This window comes from Aethalodelphis obliquidens, unplaced genomic scaffold (genome assembly GCF_003676395.1).
Source record: "Aethalodelphis obliquidens isolate GAN/ISIS:26980383/991018 unplaced genomic scaffold, ASM367639v1 scaffold38, whole genome shotgun sequence".
NCBI classification, from domain to species: domain Eukaryota; kingdom Metazoa; phylum Chordata; class Mammalia; order Artiodactyla; family Delphinidae; genus Aethalodelphis; species Aethalodelphis obliquidens.
The window spans coordinates 11,672,201-11,685,797 of record NW_020837982.1 but is presented as its reverse complement, the minus strand read 5'-3'; the positions used below and the strand labels follow the sequence as shown (position 1 = coordinate 11,685,797).

The window sequence follows — 13,597 nt, the reverse complement described above, 5'->3', positions numbered from 1 at the left end:
CAACTGCAACAGTTCATGCTTCCTGAGCACTGCCCCATGCCAGGCACTGTTCTAAGCACTTATACGCAGCAGCCCTACCAACCAGGTACTCCTGTCTGTCTACAGGCGCTATTGCCACTGCATCCCCATTTTACAGATCGAGCAGCTGAGGCACGAAGGGATTAGGTCACTTGCCCAAAGAAACAGAAGGAGTCCCGCTTGGAATCAGGCAGCTTGATTCCAGAGCCTGTTCTCTTAACCACAAGCCATAGTGCCAATCCCCCACCCCAGGCAGTGGTTGGGGGGCAAGGAGAGATCATCTTTTACTGATTTGAAAGGCCTTCCCTTTCTGCTGTCATATGTGCTGCAGACATTTTCCCCCACTTTTTTATTTGCCTAACAATTTTGTCAGAGTGGGTTTTTTTTTGACTTACAGAATTTCAATATTTTTACCCTTTATGATTTTTCCCTTTGGAGCCATGCTTTGAAAGGCCTGCTCCACTCCAAGATTAAGTAAATATTTACTGATAATTTCTCTAACCATCTTATGGTCTCAATTTTTACATGTAAATAACCTATCTGCCATTAATTTTAGTATGTAATTTTATTTTTTCCAAGTGTTTAGCCAGTTGTCCTAAAGCTATTTATTGCGTAAACCATCTTGCCCCATCAATTTGAAATGCCACTTTTATCATTTACTAAACTGTCACACATGCTTGAGTTGATTTCTGGATACCTATTCTTTCTGATTCATCTATTCATTTCTGTATAAATTAGCACTTTTTAATGTCAATGTTTGGCACGGTACATCTACCCCATTACTCATTCAAGAGTAATTGAATTTCCAGAATTGGAATTGGAAAGTCTTGTTTCTTTCCAGATAAATTTTAGAATCCCTTTGTCGAGTTTTATTTTTAATTCCCTTGGGATCTCGATTGAAGTTGGGAGAATTAACATCTTTAGCACATTATGTTACACTCTCTGGGGGTGAGATATAACTCTTCACTTATTAAAGTCTTCTTGTATCTCCCTCAGGTGAGTTGTACAGTTTTCATCATATAGATTTTACCCATTTCCTGCTAAATTTATTCCCTATGTTTGACGGTTTTTTCTTATAGTTGTGGATTTTTCTCCCATTATATTTGGGTAGTAGTCACTGCTAGTATAAAAGGAGGTTATTGATTTTTACATAATTACTTTCTAACTGGCCACATTTTGCTTCATTGCCTGATTGATTAGGACATCTTCTTATATTCTAATAAAGATATTGGAGATAGGCATCTTTTCTGAATTATTACTTATCTGAAAATGTCTTTGCCTATATATGAAAGACTGTTTAGCTGGGTATTAAAATACCTTTTCCTCGAAACCTGGAGGATACTAACAGGAGAAACATCTGATGCAGGGTCTCATTTATACTCCTTTGTTGGTAGCTGTTTTCCCTGCCAAGACACAGGTAGGATTTTTATTTTCCCCTGCTCTCTTTCCCCTTATAATTAGCAATTTATGTGACCCTTACACTTAACTCCAAAAGCAGTTTCCACATGAAGAAAATGGAAATAGTGTGAACAATGGCGGCACTATTAGAATAAGTGCATAGTTCCTCAGTGCGAGCTTTTTGAAAGGAGCGAGATTTCAATAGACCAGATGTGAAAGTTAGAAGAGATATTATAAGATTGGATATGGATGAAATACGCTGAGCTGCTTTCCAACTCTGATACTATCAGACATTATATAGACGTTCTGTTTACCTGAAAAACCCATTATGCTTTATAATCGTATGGGGTTGGGGAAGGCCTGTAGGACACGGCACTAGTCATTTCCCAATAGCATGTAAACATTAGCTCATTTATTAATATAGTCAGATGCCACAAGAACTCAAAGAGACATCAGATCATCTGGTTCCAGCTCTCATGCCCAAGCTTACCTGGCTAATGAGTAGCTAATGCAAACTAGAACCCACTCCAGTGTCTCTCATCATTACTTACATTCTCAAGCATCTTGTCTACCCCAAGCACCCAGCACAGTGCCTTATACACAGAGCTGCCCAATATGTCTGTGTGTGATTGAAGTGAATCAGAGTCCCTGAGATGGGGATTTAGACAGTCATCTTTTGATTAGGAGCAGAAATCAGGTGGTCGGAAAGGCTTGGACTGTTGAAGGACCAGCTGGGTTCGTGTATCACAGAGGGCACGTGGGGGCTTTGGAGTTTCTCTGTTAAGAAAGTGGTGGGAATTCCCTGGTAGTCCAATGGTTTAGACTCAGCACTTTCAGTGCCAGAGCTCGGGTTCAATCCCTGGTCGGGGAACTAAGATCCTGCAAGCCATGCAGCGTGGCGAGAAAGAAAAGAAAAGAAAGAGTCAGCTCCCACAGTGGGATGGAGGAAGCTGGCTGAAGACAGTACCTCTCCCTCACTTACAGCCTCTCTCCCTGGACACGTCCCAGACCGTAGACCCCTTCATCCTGGATGCCATCACCTACTATGTTCGCATGGGCACCCAACCCATCTATTTCCAGATCTACGCAGTCAAGGTAAGCTTCCCACCCGGGGCTCCAAGGAGACCATGGCAGCCTGCTGGACCCCAGGACCCCACAACCTAAATACCCTGGCTCCAGGGAAACAGGGGGCCAGGATGCAAGTCATAAACTCATCCAGACATTCTTGCTTGTTAACTTTCTCTTCTTACTCTCTGGATGAGTCAGATAATTATTAACTCCTAAGGCCTCAGGTTCAAGCAGAAGCAGGTCTTCTTCATGTGGAAGGTTCTCTCCCTCACCTCACGTCCTCTCCTTCATCCTTGCTAGCCCTCATGTCCTACAGCAAAACTGCCCTCATCTCTGCTCCTCTCAGCCCGATTGGGTGCTTCTCCTGGGTGCCCCTGTGATGCCCTGGGCATCCCTCTGACACCTCACTGCCACTTTGTCGTATATCTGCAGACACCTGTCTCTCCCCACCAAGACTCTGAGTCCCCTGAGATAAGAGACTGTCCTTTGTTTATCTTTGAATGTCCTGCTATTAACACCATGAAGTGTGTGTGTGTGTGAGTGTGTGTGTGAGTGTGTGTGTGTGTGTGAGTGTGTGTGTGAGTGTAAACCAAAGAGCGGGTCAGTGTGGGACCGGCTGGGTGCAGTGGGTGGAAAGTTAGAGCCTGTGTGCGGTACTAAGAAGTTCATGGCTTTGCCTCCTGGTCCCCCCACCTGCTCACTGTGGGATCGCGGTACCTCTACCTCTCTAACATTCATTTTCCCCATCTTCAAAATGGGAATAGGGACTTCCCTGGTGGTCCAGTGGTTAAGACTCCGCGCTCCCAATGCAGGGGGCCCAGGTTCGATCCCTGATCAGGGGACTAGATACCACACGCATGCCGCAACTAAGCGTTTGCAGGCCGCAACTAAAGATCCTGCGTGCCACAACTAAGACCCAGCACAGCCTAAATAAAGGCAGAAAGAAATATTAAAAAAAAAAAAAAAAAAGGTGGGGCTGTCTCAATTGGCACAAGCCTTTCTCCTTTCTGGAAGGCAGGTGCAATGTAGGAGATGGGGCAACCATTTAAAATAGGAATAATCTTCACCACAGGGTTCCTGTGAGAATTCAAATGAGTAGAAAAATAAATTAAAAGATAGGGGAAGATAAGGGCAAGGAAGTCGGCCCATAGAGGATCTGAGGGCGGCGGTGGGCACTTGGGTTAGAAGCCTGCATCCCGGGCTGCGCGGGTTGGGGGGAGCTGCCTCTGCTGGGGACGGCCTCCTCCAGCCTCCGTCCTCCCTGCCTCCCTCCAGATCTTCCTCAGTGACCTGAGCCAGGACCCTGCAGAGGACATCTTCCTCACCGAGCTCAAAGTCAAGATCCAGGACTCCAAGTTCCCCAGAGGTGGGCATCTGTCTCCCCTTTCCCAAAGCTTGCCCTGGCTCAGCTCCTCAAGGCCCACTTCCAGAAAGTCCCCCCACCTCTCACCTAATGGTTCCCCCCAAGCCCCGTCCCACCTCTGCTGAATACCGGGGGGCTTTGCCCTACTGAAGGGCAGCCTGGCCCCCCTAGGGTGCTGCCTTTCCATCCCGGGACAGATGCAGCTTCCGCTCCACCTCAGGGAGGTGGGGAGCCAGGACGGGAGGGAAGGGGACCTCCCGCCTTCATTCAGCCTCTTCTCGTCCCCTGCAGAGAGCCTTTCACCCCGGAGGAGGGGCGTGGCCGAGGGCCCAGGGGCTGAGCTCTCCGTTCGCTACCAGAAGGTCAGTGTGTGTGGCGTGGTCAGCAGGTGGCCCGGAGGTTCAACTGGGGGGAAGCAGTTGTCAGGGACATGAGGGGGAGCAGATAGAGCCAGAGGAAACTTCTGCCCTTTTCTCGTGGCTGCCCCCAGAGTTTCCCAGCCTCCAGGGAGTTTTGCAGGGATGGGGGGTTACAGTTGGCCTTCCACATAGCCAAGGAGGCGATCTGACCTAAGGAACAAGGCGCTGTCCCCTTGCTCAAAAATACCCTCCTCGGGCTTCCCTGGTGGTGCAGTGGTTGAGAGTCCGCCTGCTGATGCAGGGGACGTGGGTTCGTGCCCCGGTCCGGGAAGATCCCACATGCCGCGGAGCGGCTGGGCCCGTGAGCCATGGCCGCTGAGCCTGCGCATCCGGAGCCTGTGCTCCGCAACGGGAGAGGCCACAGCAGTGAGAGGCCCGCGTACCGCAAAATAAATAAATAAATAAAATACCCTCCTCTCTAGCTGACCCGATGTATGGGGGCGTAGTCCTTGGTCTGGAAGGCTCCCTGGGCTGAGTGTTCTGAGCCTGCATCCTCTAGCTCCTTACTGGACATTAGTGACACGGCCAACACTCAGGGCAGGGGCGGGAAGCGGGGGATGGGGGGAAGGGGACAGAAGCAGGACTGTTGACGTGGTGTCGTGTACCTTGTCCTGAGGACCCCCTTCCGTCCCCGCATCCCCCTCCCCAGGCCCTGCTCAGCCACCGCACCCGAGAGGTCACCGTCTCCCTGCGGGCCACCGGGCTGGTCCTAAAGGCCCTTCCAGCCGGTGACACTGAAGGTGAGGGGCTGGGCACGCAGAGCAGAGACAGGGAAGGACACGCACGGGAAAGCAGGGGCGCGGAGGAGAGAGGGCGGAGAGAGAGGAGACGGGCTGAGCCAGGGGAAGGAGCCTCCCTCCCTGTCCCTGGGATCACGGAACGTGGTCGAACTCCTACCCGTGCTGGGCCCGGAGCTGGGCGCCAGGCTGCCCGGGCGAGGACCCGCCTGGCCTTCAGGTTGGTCAGCATCGAGCAGCGCTGGGTGATGCTTCTGCCGCCGGAGGAGCCTGAGCTGGAAGGTGGAGGGACCACGCAGAGGGGTGTACGTGGCCTCCTGTACGTGAAGGAGACGTGTGACTTTGGCAATAGCTCTAAGACAAGAGGCGGTCACAGAGCAGTGGGGCAGGAGCACAGGTTCTAGAACCAGATGGGCAGGCTTCGAAGCCCAGCTTTGCCGCGTTTCCATCTGTGTGACCTCGGGTTACTTGTGACCTCTACCTGTTTGTTCATTTCTAAAATAGAGACAAGATGCTAATGTACGTGCACACGGTAAACTAGCGTCAGCCCTATTGTTAAACTTTGATTTCTTCTGTTTCCCTTACAAAACTCCCACCCCATCCACCCCCGCTCTAACTCCTGAATCTCCTCCACATTTTCCATCACTCGGTCCTATCCGAACTGTTCTTAGATCTCTAAGAACCCTCCTTCGTCGGCAGGGAGGGGTATAGCCGGGCAGCAGTCACACAATAATGGTTTTTGACACATTATACGCTGTGAGGAAAGTCAAAGAAATGCTCTCGACATGTTGGGACAGATGCCCTCCTACAGCCCTCTGTCTTACACACCATCCTGGGCTAGGTGTTCCTGCCATTCTGAGCATGCCCAGTGGCTGCGGAAGAACTTCTTCCCATTGGAAACGGGTACAGGAGAAGGTGAAAGAAAGGATTTAGGTTGGTGATGTCTGCTATGCCTCAGGATATAGAAATGTGGATTCTCCAGGGGACGGAGACCAATGATCTGGAGGGAACTGAGGCTTGGCGGGGACCGAGGCGGAGTCAGGAAGTAGGGGCTGCGCAGGGTGTGGGGAGGGGGTAAAAGGGGGCAGGGCAGTAGTCAAGGTGGGTTCGTGTCCTTCTTGGGAGGCGGAGTCTCGAGCTCCCCTCCTTCCCTAGAGGCCCATTCACAGCTCCTCACCCACCATCTCATTCTTCCCAGTTTCAGGGCCCACCCACTGCCCCCCAACTGCTGCTCCCGAGACAGACCACACATGCCTGAATATTAGCGTGACAGAGGTTGTCAAGACCTCCAACTTGGCAGGAAGGTCCTTCTCTGTAAGTACTGGGGAGATTCATGCAGGGTAGGTGGCGGGGAGCCCAGCGGGAGGGTTTCAGCGAAGGGGGAATGGACTCTTGAGCCTTTCTGAGCCTTTGCTGTTGAAGTGGGTCTTCCTGCTGGAAAGAATCTGCTTTCCAGTCAATCTGTTTGAAATACTGAGCACCAACTGGCATAAGTAAGGCACTGGAAGAGTTAAGGCCCCGCCCTCCACCTCCACCTGGACCATCTGAGGAACTAAGACGTACCCAGATAGTGCAAAATGCACCCGGGTTCTGGCGTCCCCTGCACACAGCAGCTAGACTCCCAAACAGCAATGGCCCGGCCTTTGACCACATCAAACCAGCTCTTTCAACCTCATCACCCTACCGCCGCCCTTTGCCCTTTGCCTTAACCCTTACCGATACTCATAGAGAGTCCCTTATTGATACAGACATAGGACCCGCCCATTTTCTCCCTATCTGATGGCCTCTCTGGACTTCACTGCCCTACTCGGCTGGGCTTGGAGCCCGTGATCATACCTGAACCACGTTCTCAAGACAGCCTCAGCTTCCCCACATCGCCTGTCAGGCAGACACTACCTTTAGGTCAAGCCACCCACTCGGTCTGATGCTCAGGTGTCTGAGTGCTTCCGCGATACCCTGCATCCACGAGGTCAGGGCCGTGACCTTCCACCTCATCCCAAGCCTTGGCATCACTCAGCCCTTTTCTCTGGACTCTTTTTCCTAAGCCGATTCCTTAAATAGCCACTGTTCTCCACTTCAGTCCATGGCCCACTTCTTTTCTTATTCCCTGGACTCTCAAAACCACGTCCATGGCTTTAGTCCAAGTTGTTAAGGGTGCCCAAACCTTTATCTCCTGCTCTGACATTCATCCCTGAGTGACTGACTCCTGCATTCAACTAAGTTAGCATGACCTCCGTGTCCCACGACACCCCAAACTCAAGATATTCAAAACCAGAGCCAGTGCTTTCTAGTAGTTAAGAGCTCTCTGGAGCCAGACTGCCTGGGCTCAGATCTGAGCTGTCATTTACGAGCTACGTGATTTAGGCAAGACACTCCAGCTCTCTGTCCCTCAGTCTCATTATCTGGAAAACGGGGACAGTAATGGTACCTACCTGTCCGGTTGTTGTGAGGATTAAATGATGGTGACGTGTCAAGCTTCTAGAAGAGTGCTTGGCCAAGTCACAGCTATATATGTATTAGCGGCTGTTTTTATTTCATCCCCTCCTCCCCTGTGTCTTGTCTCTCATTCAGCGGGACCATCGTTAACCAGTCACCTGTCCCGGCAACTTTGGAGTCAGCTCAGATGCCTCCCCTTTCTCACCTCCCCGTGTCCACTGGTTTTCTCTCTCAAACACTCTCACACCTCTCTCTTCCTCTCCATCCTCCTTCTTGTGGTCCAGTGAGGTTGACCATCTGTCCCAATTTGCCAGGGACTAAGGGGTTTCCTGGGACGAACTGGTCACCCTTGGGCCAGACCTTCATCCACCCCCTTCTGGACAAACACTACAGCCTCCCAGCCGGTCTCCCCGATGTCATTCCAGTACTCCTGCAATCCACCCTCCACACCTTTGCCTGCATGATCTTTCTAAAACAGAACTCGGACACATGACTCTGTGCTTAAAATCCCTCGACCATTTCCTACTCTCCAGGGCAGAAGGGCTGAGAAACTTCAGTGTTGCATAGCTTGGTTCCGCTTTCTCTCCATCTGCAACCCTGGCCACCCCTGCGTGCACTTTACACGGGGGTATCTGTGATACCGAACCAAACCTGGGTCCTCTCGCCTGCACTCAGCAAAGCCAATACACTGACACCGGGTCGTGGCGAAGGAAAGTGCAGTGTTTATTGCAGGGTGCCAAGCAAGGAGTCCAGGGCAGCTGGTGCTCAAAACCACCAAAGTCCCCGATGGGTTTCAGAGCTTTTAAAGGCCAGGTGAGGGAAGGGCGTCCCAGTGCATGTGATCAGCTGGTGCACAGCTCTCTGATTGGCTGATGGCGAGGTAACAGGGTGGTGTCACAGCGGTTAATGTTATCAATCCTTAGGCGCCAGTAGGTCTGGGGGCTCCGTGCTCATGGTCATCAAGTAGTTAATTTCTTCCATTTGGTGGTGGTTTTAGCATCTGTAAAACAGCTCAGGAAATGTGCATCAGATACTGTTATCTAGGTACTTCGGAGAGGAGCTACAGCAGAGGATGTGGGGGAGGCGTCTGTCCGGGGAAGGTCCCGTAGTATACTGCTCGGTTCCATTTGGAAGTGTACTGGCAGACCTTCCTCTGTGCCTTTGTTCACGCACTTTGCTTGGCCTGAAACCCCGTGCCTCCCTTTCTCTTCCCCATCTTCCTTTCATAACCCCTATTTCTCTTTCAAGATGAAACTCAGGTGTTATCTCCCCCAGGAGGCCCTTCCCTCCACCTCCTCCACCACACTCCCCATTCCCCACTCCCCGGAGAGCTAGGGACTCCACCTCTGTGCTTCCCCAGAGCCCTGGGGACAGAGCCACTGAAGCATTTGCAAAACTTGTCAATGACGTGATCTCGTGGCTCAGGCCCTATCTCCGTCTTTCCAGCGCCCACCGTGGGAATGGCCCACAGCAGGAGCGGGCTAGATGTTCCCTGATCATCTGATCCAGCCTCCACCTATGCAGGATCTCACCTCTAACCAGAGTTCATCTTTTCTGGGGCAGCCTGTGCACTGGAGGAGCGCTCTGACGGGCTGAGAGCTTTGTACTGAGCTGAGATCTTCCAACAGGACAGCTCTGTATTTGAGCTTCAGGTTCCAGGGTGGACCTATTTACCTTTATGTATTTCCCCTTTCAAAGTCAGTTCCTTACCACGGTTTCTATTTTTAATGACCTCTTTAAATAACCTGGTTGTGAGCTTTTTGAAAATCTAAACTTACCACCCTAGCGAGTTCCCTTTTACCTCTGTACTGTCTCACTACCTACAAGGTAGTTGCAAAGGTGAGAAACAAAAGCACAGAGTGATTAAGAATCATATCCAAGGTCACACGGCTAATAAGTGGCAGAGCCAGGATGAGAACCCCGGTGGTCTGGGTGGAGTCTCCCGGGAGATTCCTGCACACTCTGCCCATAGACTCCTGGCCGCCAAGCCCACCTTCCACCCCACAAAAGTCCAGCAGAAATGGCTGGACATGCTTGACCCCCCGCCCCAGGTTGAGGCTCTGTTTGTCCCTCTGCTGTTTGACAGTAGGAAGGTGGATCAGCCCTGCCTACAGGGAGCTTATGAAAAACAGGGAGCTTATGAAAAAGGCCCAGGCCGGGGCTGGACTCCAGACCACTTAGATCAGAATTTCTGATTTTATGTTTTGGAAAGGTGACTCCAGGGGTGGAGAATACTTGAATGAGATGGAGGCTAAGGCTCTAGAAACTCCAGTGCTCTGTGGTGGTGAGTCATGCAAAGCTGCCATCCACGTGTGCTATGGGCCAGTGACCGGAAAGGCCCTCAGTGCCCCACCTGGAGCCCAGGATGCTCTACGTTCTCTGACCAGGGGGAGGGGTCTCTCGGGAGCAGCACCCTCAGGTCACGGGTTGGAGGGCTGCCTCAGGGCTGTTTTCCGGTGCTCCTGGGTACTTTCTGGAGAAGCTGCGCAGGGCTGTGGGTGTGGAAGGTGGGAACACCATGACCCGGGTTCCCCGTGCAGAGGACGTAACTAGCCCCGTGGTACAAACTGGTACAGGCTTAGTCTGAGTCATGAGGATAGGTGGCTGTTTTCCAGACCCTCTGTCTCTGCCCCAGGGAAATAATTTTGTATGCAATCCAACACTGAGTACAGGGGTCAGGGCTTATAAAAACCCTGAAGTAGCCCCAAATTACGTACATAACATGCCTGTCAAAAAGGAGGTGCTCAGAGGGGCTTCCCTGGTGGTGCAGTGGTTGGGAGTCCGCCTGCCAATGCAGGGGACGCGGGTTCATGCCCCGGTCCGGGAGGATCCCACACGCCGCAGAGTGGATGGGCCCGTGAGCCATGGTCGCTGGGCCTGCGCATCCAGAGCCTGTGCTCCGCAGCGGGAGGGGCCACATCAGTGAGAGGCCCGCATACAGCAAAAAATAATAAAAAAAAATAATAAAATAAAAAAATAAAAAGGAGGTGCTCAGGTCACTTCAGCACCTGGCAAGCTCTAGCTGTAGCATCCCAGGTTGTGTTTGAAATTAAGGACGACAGGTGGGAAAAAGAACTGTGGAAATGATGGGAGAGCCAAGGACCAAGGCTGCCTGGAAGCATCTTATGCAGGCTTGACACTACTCAGGGTCACTTGCAAGAAGAGAGGCGGGACCCTTGGGTACTGAACTGAAACACACAGGATTCCAGGGTAGGAGGTGTTGGCCGGGCCATCCGTTACCAAGGTGATGCTCCCCAAGCTGTCTCTGTCGCAGACGGTGACAAACACCTTCCGGTCGGCTAACGTCCAGATCCAAAGCCAGGACCAGAGGCTGCTGACACTGTTGCTGGACAAGGACAGTTGCCGCGCGTACAGGGATGTGGCCAGGTGAGGCTGGGCTCCGTGCCCCTGGGGCAAAGCTTCCCGGCTGCCGGCCCCGCCCCCGCTCTTGCCTGAGCCCTGAACGCCTTGTTGGGGTGGATCGTGGGCCAGGCAGGTATCCCTGATGGGTGTGGACTCAGGTGATGACTTAAATCCAGGAAGAAGAGCAAATGACGGCTGACCTTGGGCAGTAGCTGAAATTCAGTTCTCCCGAGATTCTTCTACAAATGCTCAGCCTGCAGCCCTCCCGATCCAACCTCCTGTGCTGGCACGGCCCCCAACACAGGCTGCCCTTCTGTGGCAGCTACGACCCAGTTAACACGACACTTACTGGTGTCCCCTAGGGAGGTGTTTTTGGGTCAGGCAGGCGCACAGGGTGACCCGTTCAGGCGTATCCTCCTCTCTGTGCGTTCGCCCCAGGCTCAGGGTACCCTTTCTTCTTCTGACTCTTCCTCTTCCCTCTGCGGAGCCCCCTTGTCTATACCCAACAGTAAAGGGGCTACGGTCAAAAGGCCCAGGCAGATCTGACCCCTGAGATGGGTCTCCCGAGCTGGCCTCTCTCCGCCCACAGGTTCGAGGTTGCTCCCTGCCCAGAGCCGTGTTCTGGGGCCCAGAAATCCAAGGTGCTGGGACTCAGCTCACACCAGGAGGAGATAGAGAGGACCAAAGCCAAGGCCAAGCCCCTTCGAATGCCCATCAACACGTTCTCTGGCATCGTCCAGTGAGCCCAAAGGGGCTGCAGAATCGCTGAGTCTGAGAGCAGAGGGCCCGAGAGGAAGGATACACCACCCCACCTGCCCCAAACACTCACAGCAACGACTAGAACGAGGCTCCCTGGGGCGGCTTCCAGCCACATCTGAAAGCCAGCAAGTCCCAGGAGCACAGGGAGCTGGCCGTGGCGGGTGCGGTGGGGCAGAGCCCACACGAAGGGCCGAGGAGGCCCTGGCCAAGCTGTGCGCACGAAGCCCAGCTCCTCGCGCCTGTGTCCACTCCTTCGTTGATTTCCAATCCCTGCCTCTCCCACTCAAGCTCCCCACCCGGCCCTAAAACCAAGGTGAGAGCTGCTGTCCCGTGGCCTGGGGCAAACAGGACGTGGGCAGCGGCAGCCCCTCCCGCCCAGTCTGTTCCCTCCCCTCTAGCGGGCCACTGCCCACCTCGCCCACTCCCAGGCGGGCGTCCCTCCCGGTTGAGAGGAAATGTCAGATTCAATAAATGCACACTAAAGTCTTTCTGCTCTCATCTATATCGAGCAATACTTGTGTTTTAGTAGAGAGCAGAGGCACTACGTAGTCTAACCTAACGACTCTGCTTAGGCCCAGGTAAGAGCTTGGTGAAACATTCACTGGTGTGTTCTGTCCACCTGCCCGGCCCCCTCCTCGTTCACGTTCACTGAGGGCCTCCTGATCAGAGATGTCCCCAGAACCGAGGTGGGAATGCAGGCTCATTTCAGAGGAGCCAGAGATTAAAGACATCAAAATTCTTGGCTTTTGAGTCCAGATGTTAAGTCCATACCCATCCCCTGGGCAATCCCAGGGGACGGCGGCAGTGGGATGGAAGAGTCCCTTCCAAGTTTGGGACCCAAGAGTGGAGAGGTAAGCACTTCACTCTTGGCCTTATTGCCCTGGGAGTGGGGGCAGGTCTCAGAGCATGTTCTCAGAGCCTAGGGGCATGGTGTAAGAGGGGCTGCCTGGGGGCCTAGGCAGATGGGCCCAAGAGCAAGCTTAAAGAGAGTCCCCGCGCCTCTCTGGGCACGGGAAGCAGGTACGGTTTTCCCCAGGTAGTTGAAAGCAAACAAGCCCAAGGTAAGAGGTGCAGCCGTGAGTGGCTACAGGGACCAGAGAACCTAAAGCCTGGATGTGGACCGCAGGCACCTTGATGGACACTACGTGGCGAAATCCCTGCACCTCAGTGGCGATCCACCCTGGACAGGTGAAGACCGAGAAGTTGATGGATGTGCGGTCCTCCACCGAAGCTGCCCCTGCGGAGCCCGGGGAGGACAGGGACTAGGGACAGCCCTGAATGTAACGGAGATGGTTTTAAACAGGAAGTGACTGATATCACTGAATTTGAGTGAGTTTATCTGAACATGGCTAGACTTTCTTTTTCTGTCGTTGGGGTTATGTAAATTGATTCATATCAATTTGGGCAACAAGTACTAGGTTCGTGAAATAAATAGCTGCAGGGTTTACCAGCTGTTAGAGTTAGGTGAGGGCTCTGGGCCTTCTCCCCCAACAATCTCTCCACCAGCTTACAAAGAAAGTACGTCATAGACCAAATTCTGCTGCCCACTCAGATATGCCTCCCCACCCCCAGTCAAATTAGGTGCTCCGAACAAACCTTGCTTGAAACCTTCACGCAAGGACACTGGGTGGCTGGACACTGTAAAGTGTCCATCTCAAAGTAAAGTCTTCCCTTCCAAAGGGTCTGGACTGCTGGAATCTCCGGATTCTTAATCCTGTTCACCAAGGGAAGAGATGCCTCCAAAAATTATAAACAATCCATGTGACTTGGACACCATGAATTTCACCAGCGAAATTTTGCCAATATCTCTCGGGATGATTAATGAATCCACTTCCGTTGATCTGAGATCATTAACGTGCTTATATTCACTGCCTCTGGAGTGTGACTTGGATGAAGTGTTAGCTAACCACCTCTGGCGTGTGTATTCCCCACATGGACAACTAAGCGCTCTCAGATGTCGATTAAAGCGATCCAGTACGTGCATAACGTTGGCCGGGGGTGGGGCTGAGGGTGGGTGCTGCACGGGGCTGCCTGGA

At 52.6% G+C, this 13,597-nt stretch overlaps 1 protein-coding gene across 6 annotated transcripts in view; it reads left to right on the top strand.

Annotated features, from left to right (window-relative positions):
- The window catches only part of PIK3R6 (phosphoinositide-3-kinase regulatory subunit 6), a 52,105-nt gene that overhangs the window by 35,468 nt on the left and 3,040 nt on the right, over positions 1-13,597 (top strand). For 4 of the 6 annotated variants that reach the window (XM_027131037.1, XM_027131042.1, XM_027131041.1 and 1 more), the window contains 7 exons: positions 2,401-2,511; positions 3,760-3,850; positions 4,139-4,209; positions 4,916-5,006; positions 6,202-6,317; positions 10,714-10,826; positions 11,392-12,061. In XM_027131037.1, the coding sequence (XP_026986838.1) occupies positions 2,401-2,511; positions 3,760-3,850; positions 4,139-4,209; positions 4,916-5,006; positions 6,202-6,317; positions 10,714-10,826; positions 11,392-11,545 (747 nt within the window). In that variant the 3' untranslated portion in view covers positions 11,546-12,061. Of the gene's footprint in view, positions 1-2,400; positions 2,512-3,759; positions 3,851-4,138; positions 4,210-4,915; positions 5,007-6,201; positions 6,318-10,713; positions 10,827-11,391; positions 12,062-13,597 lie in introns of those variants that run through there. The other 2 variants (XM_027131038.1, XM_027131039.1) reach the window with 2 other exon arrangements.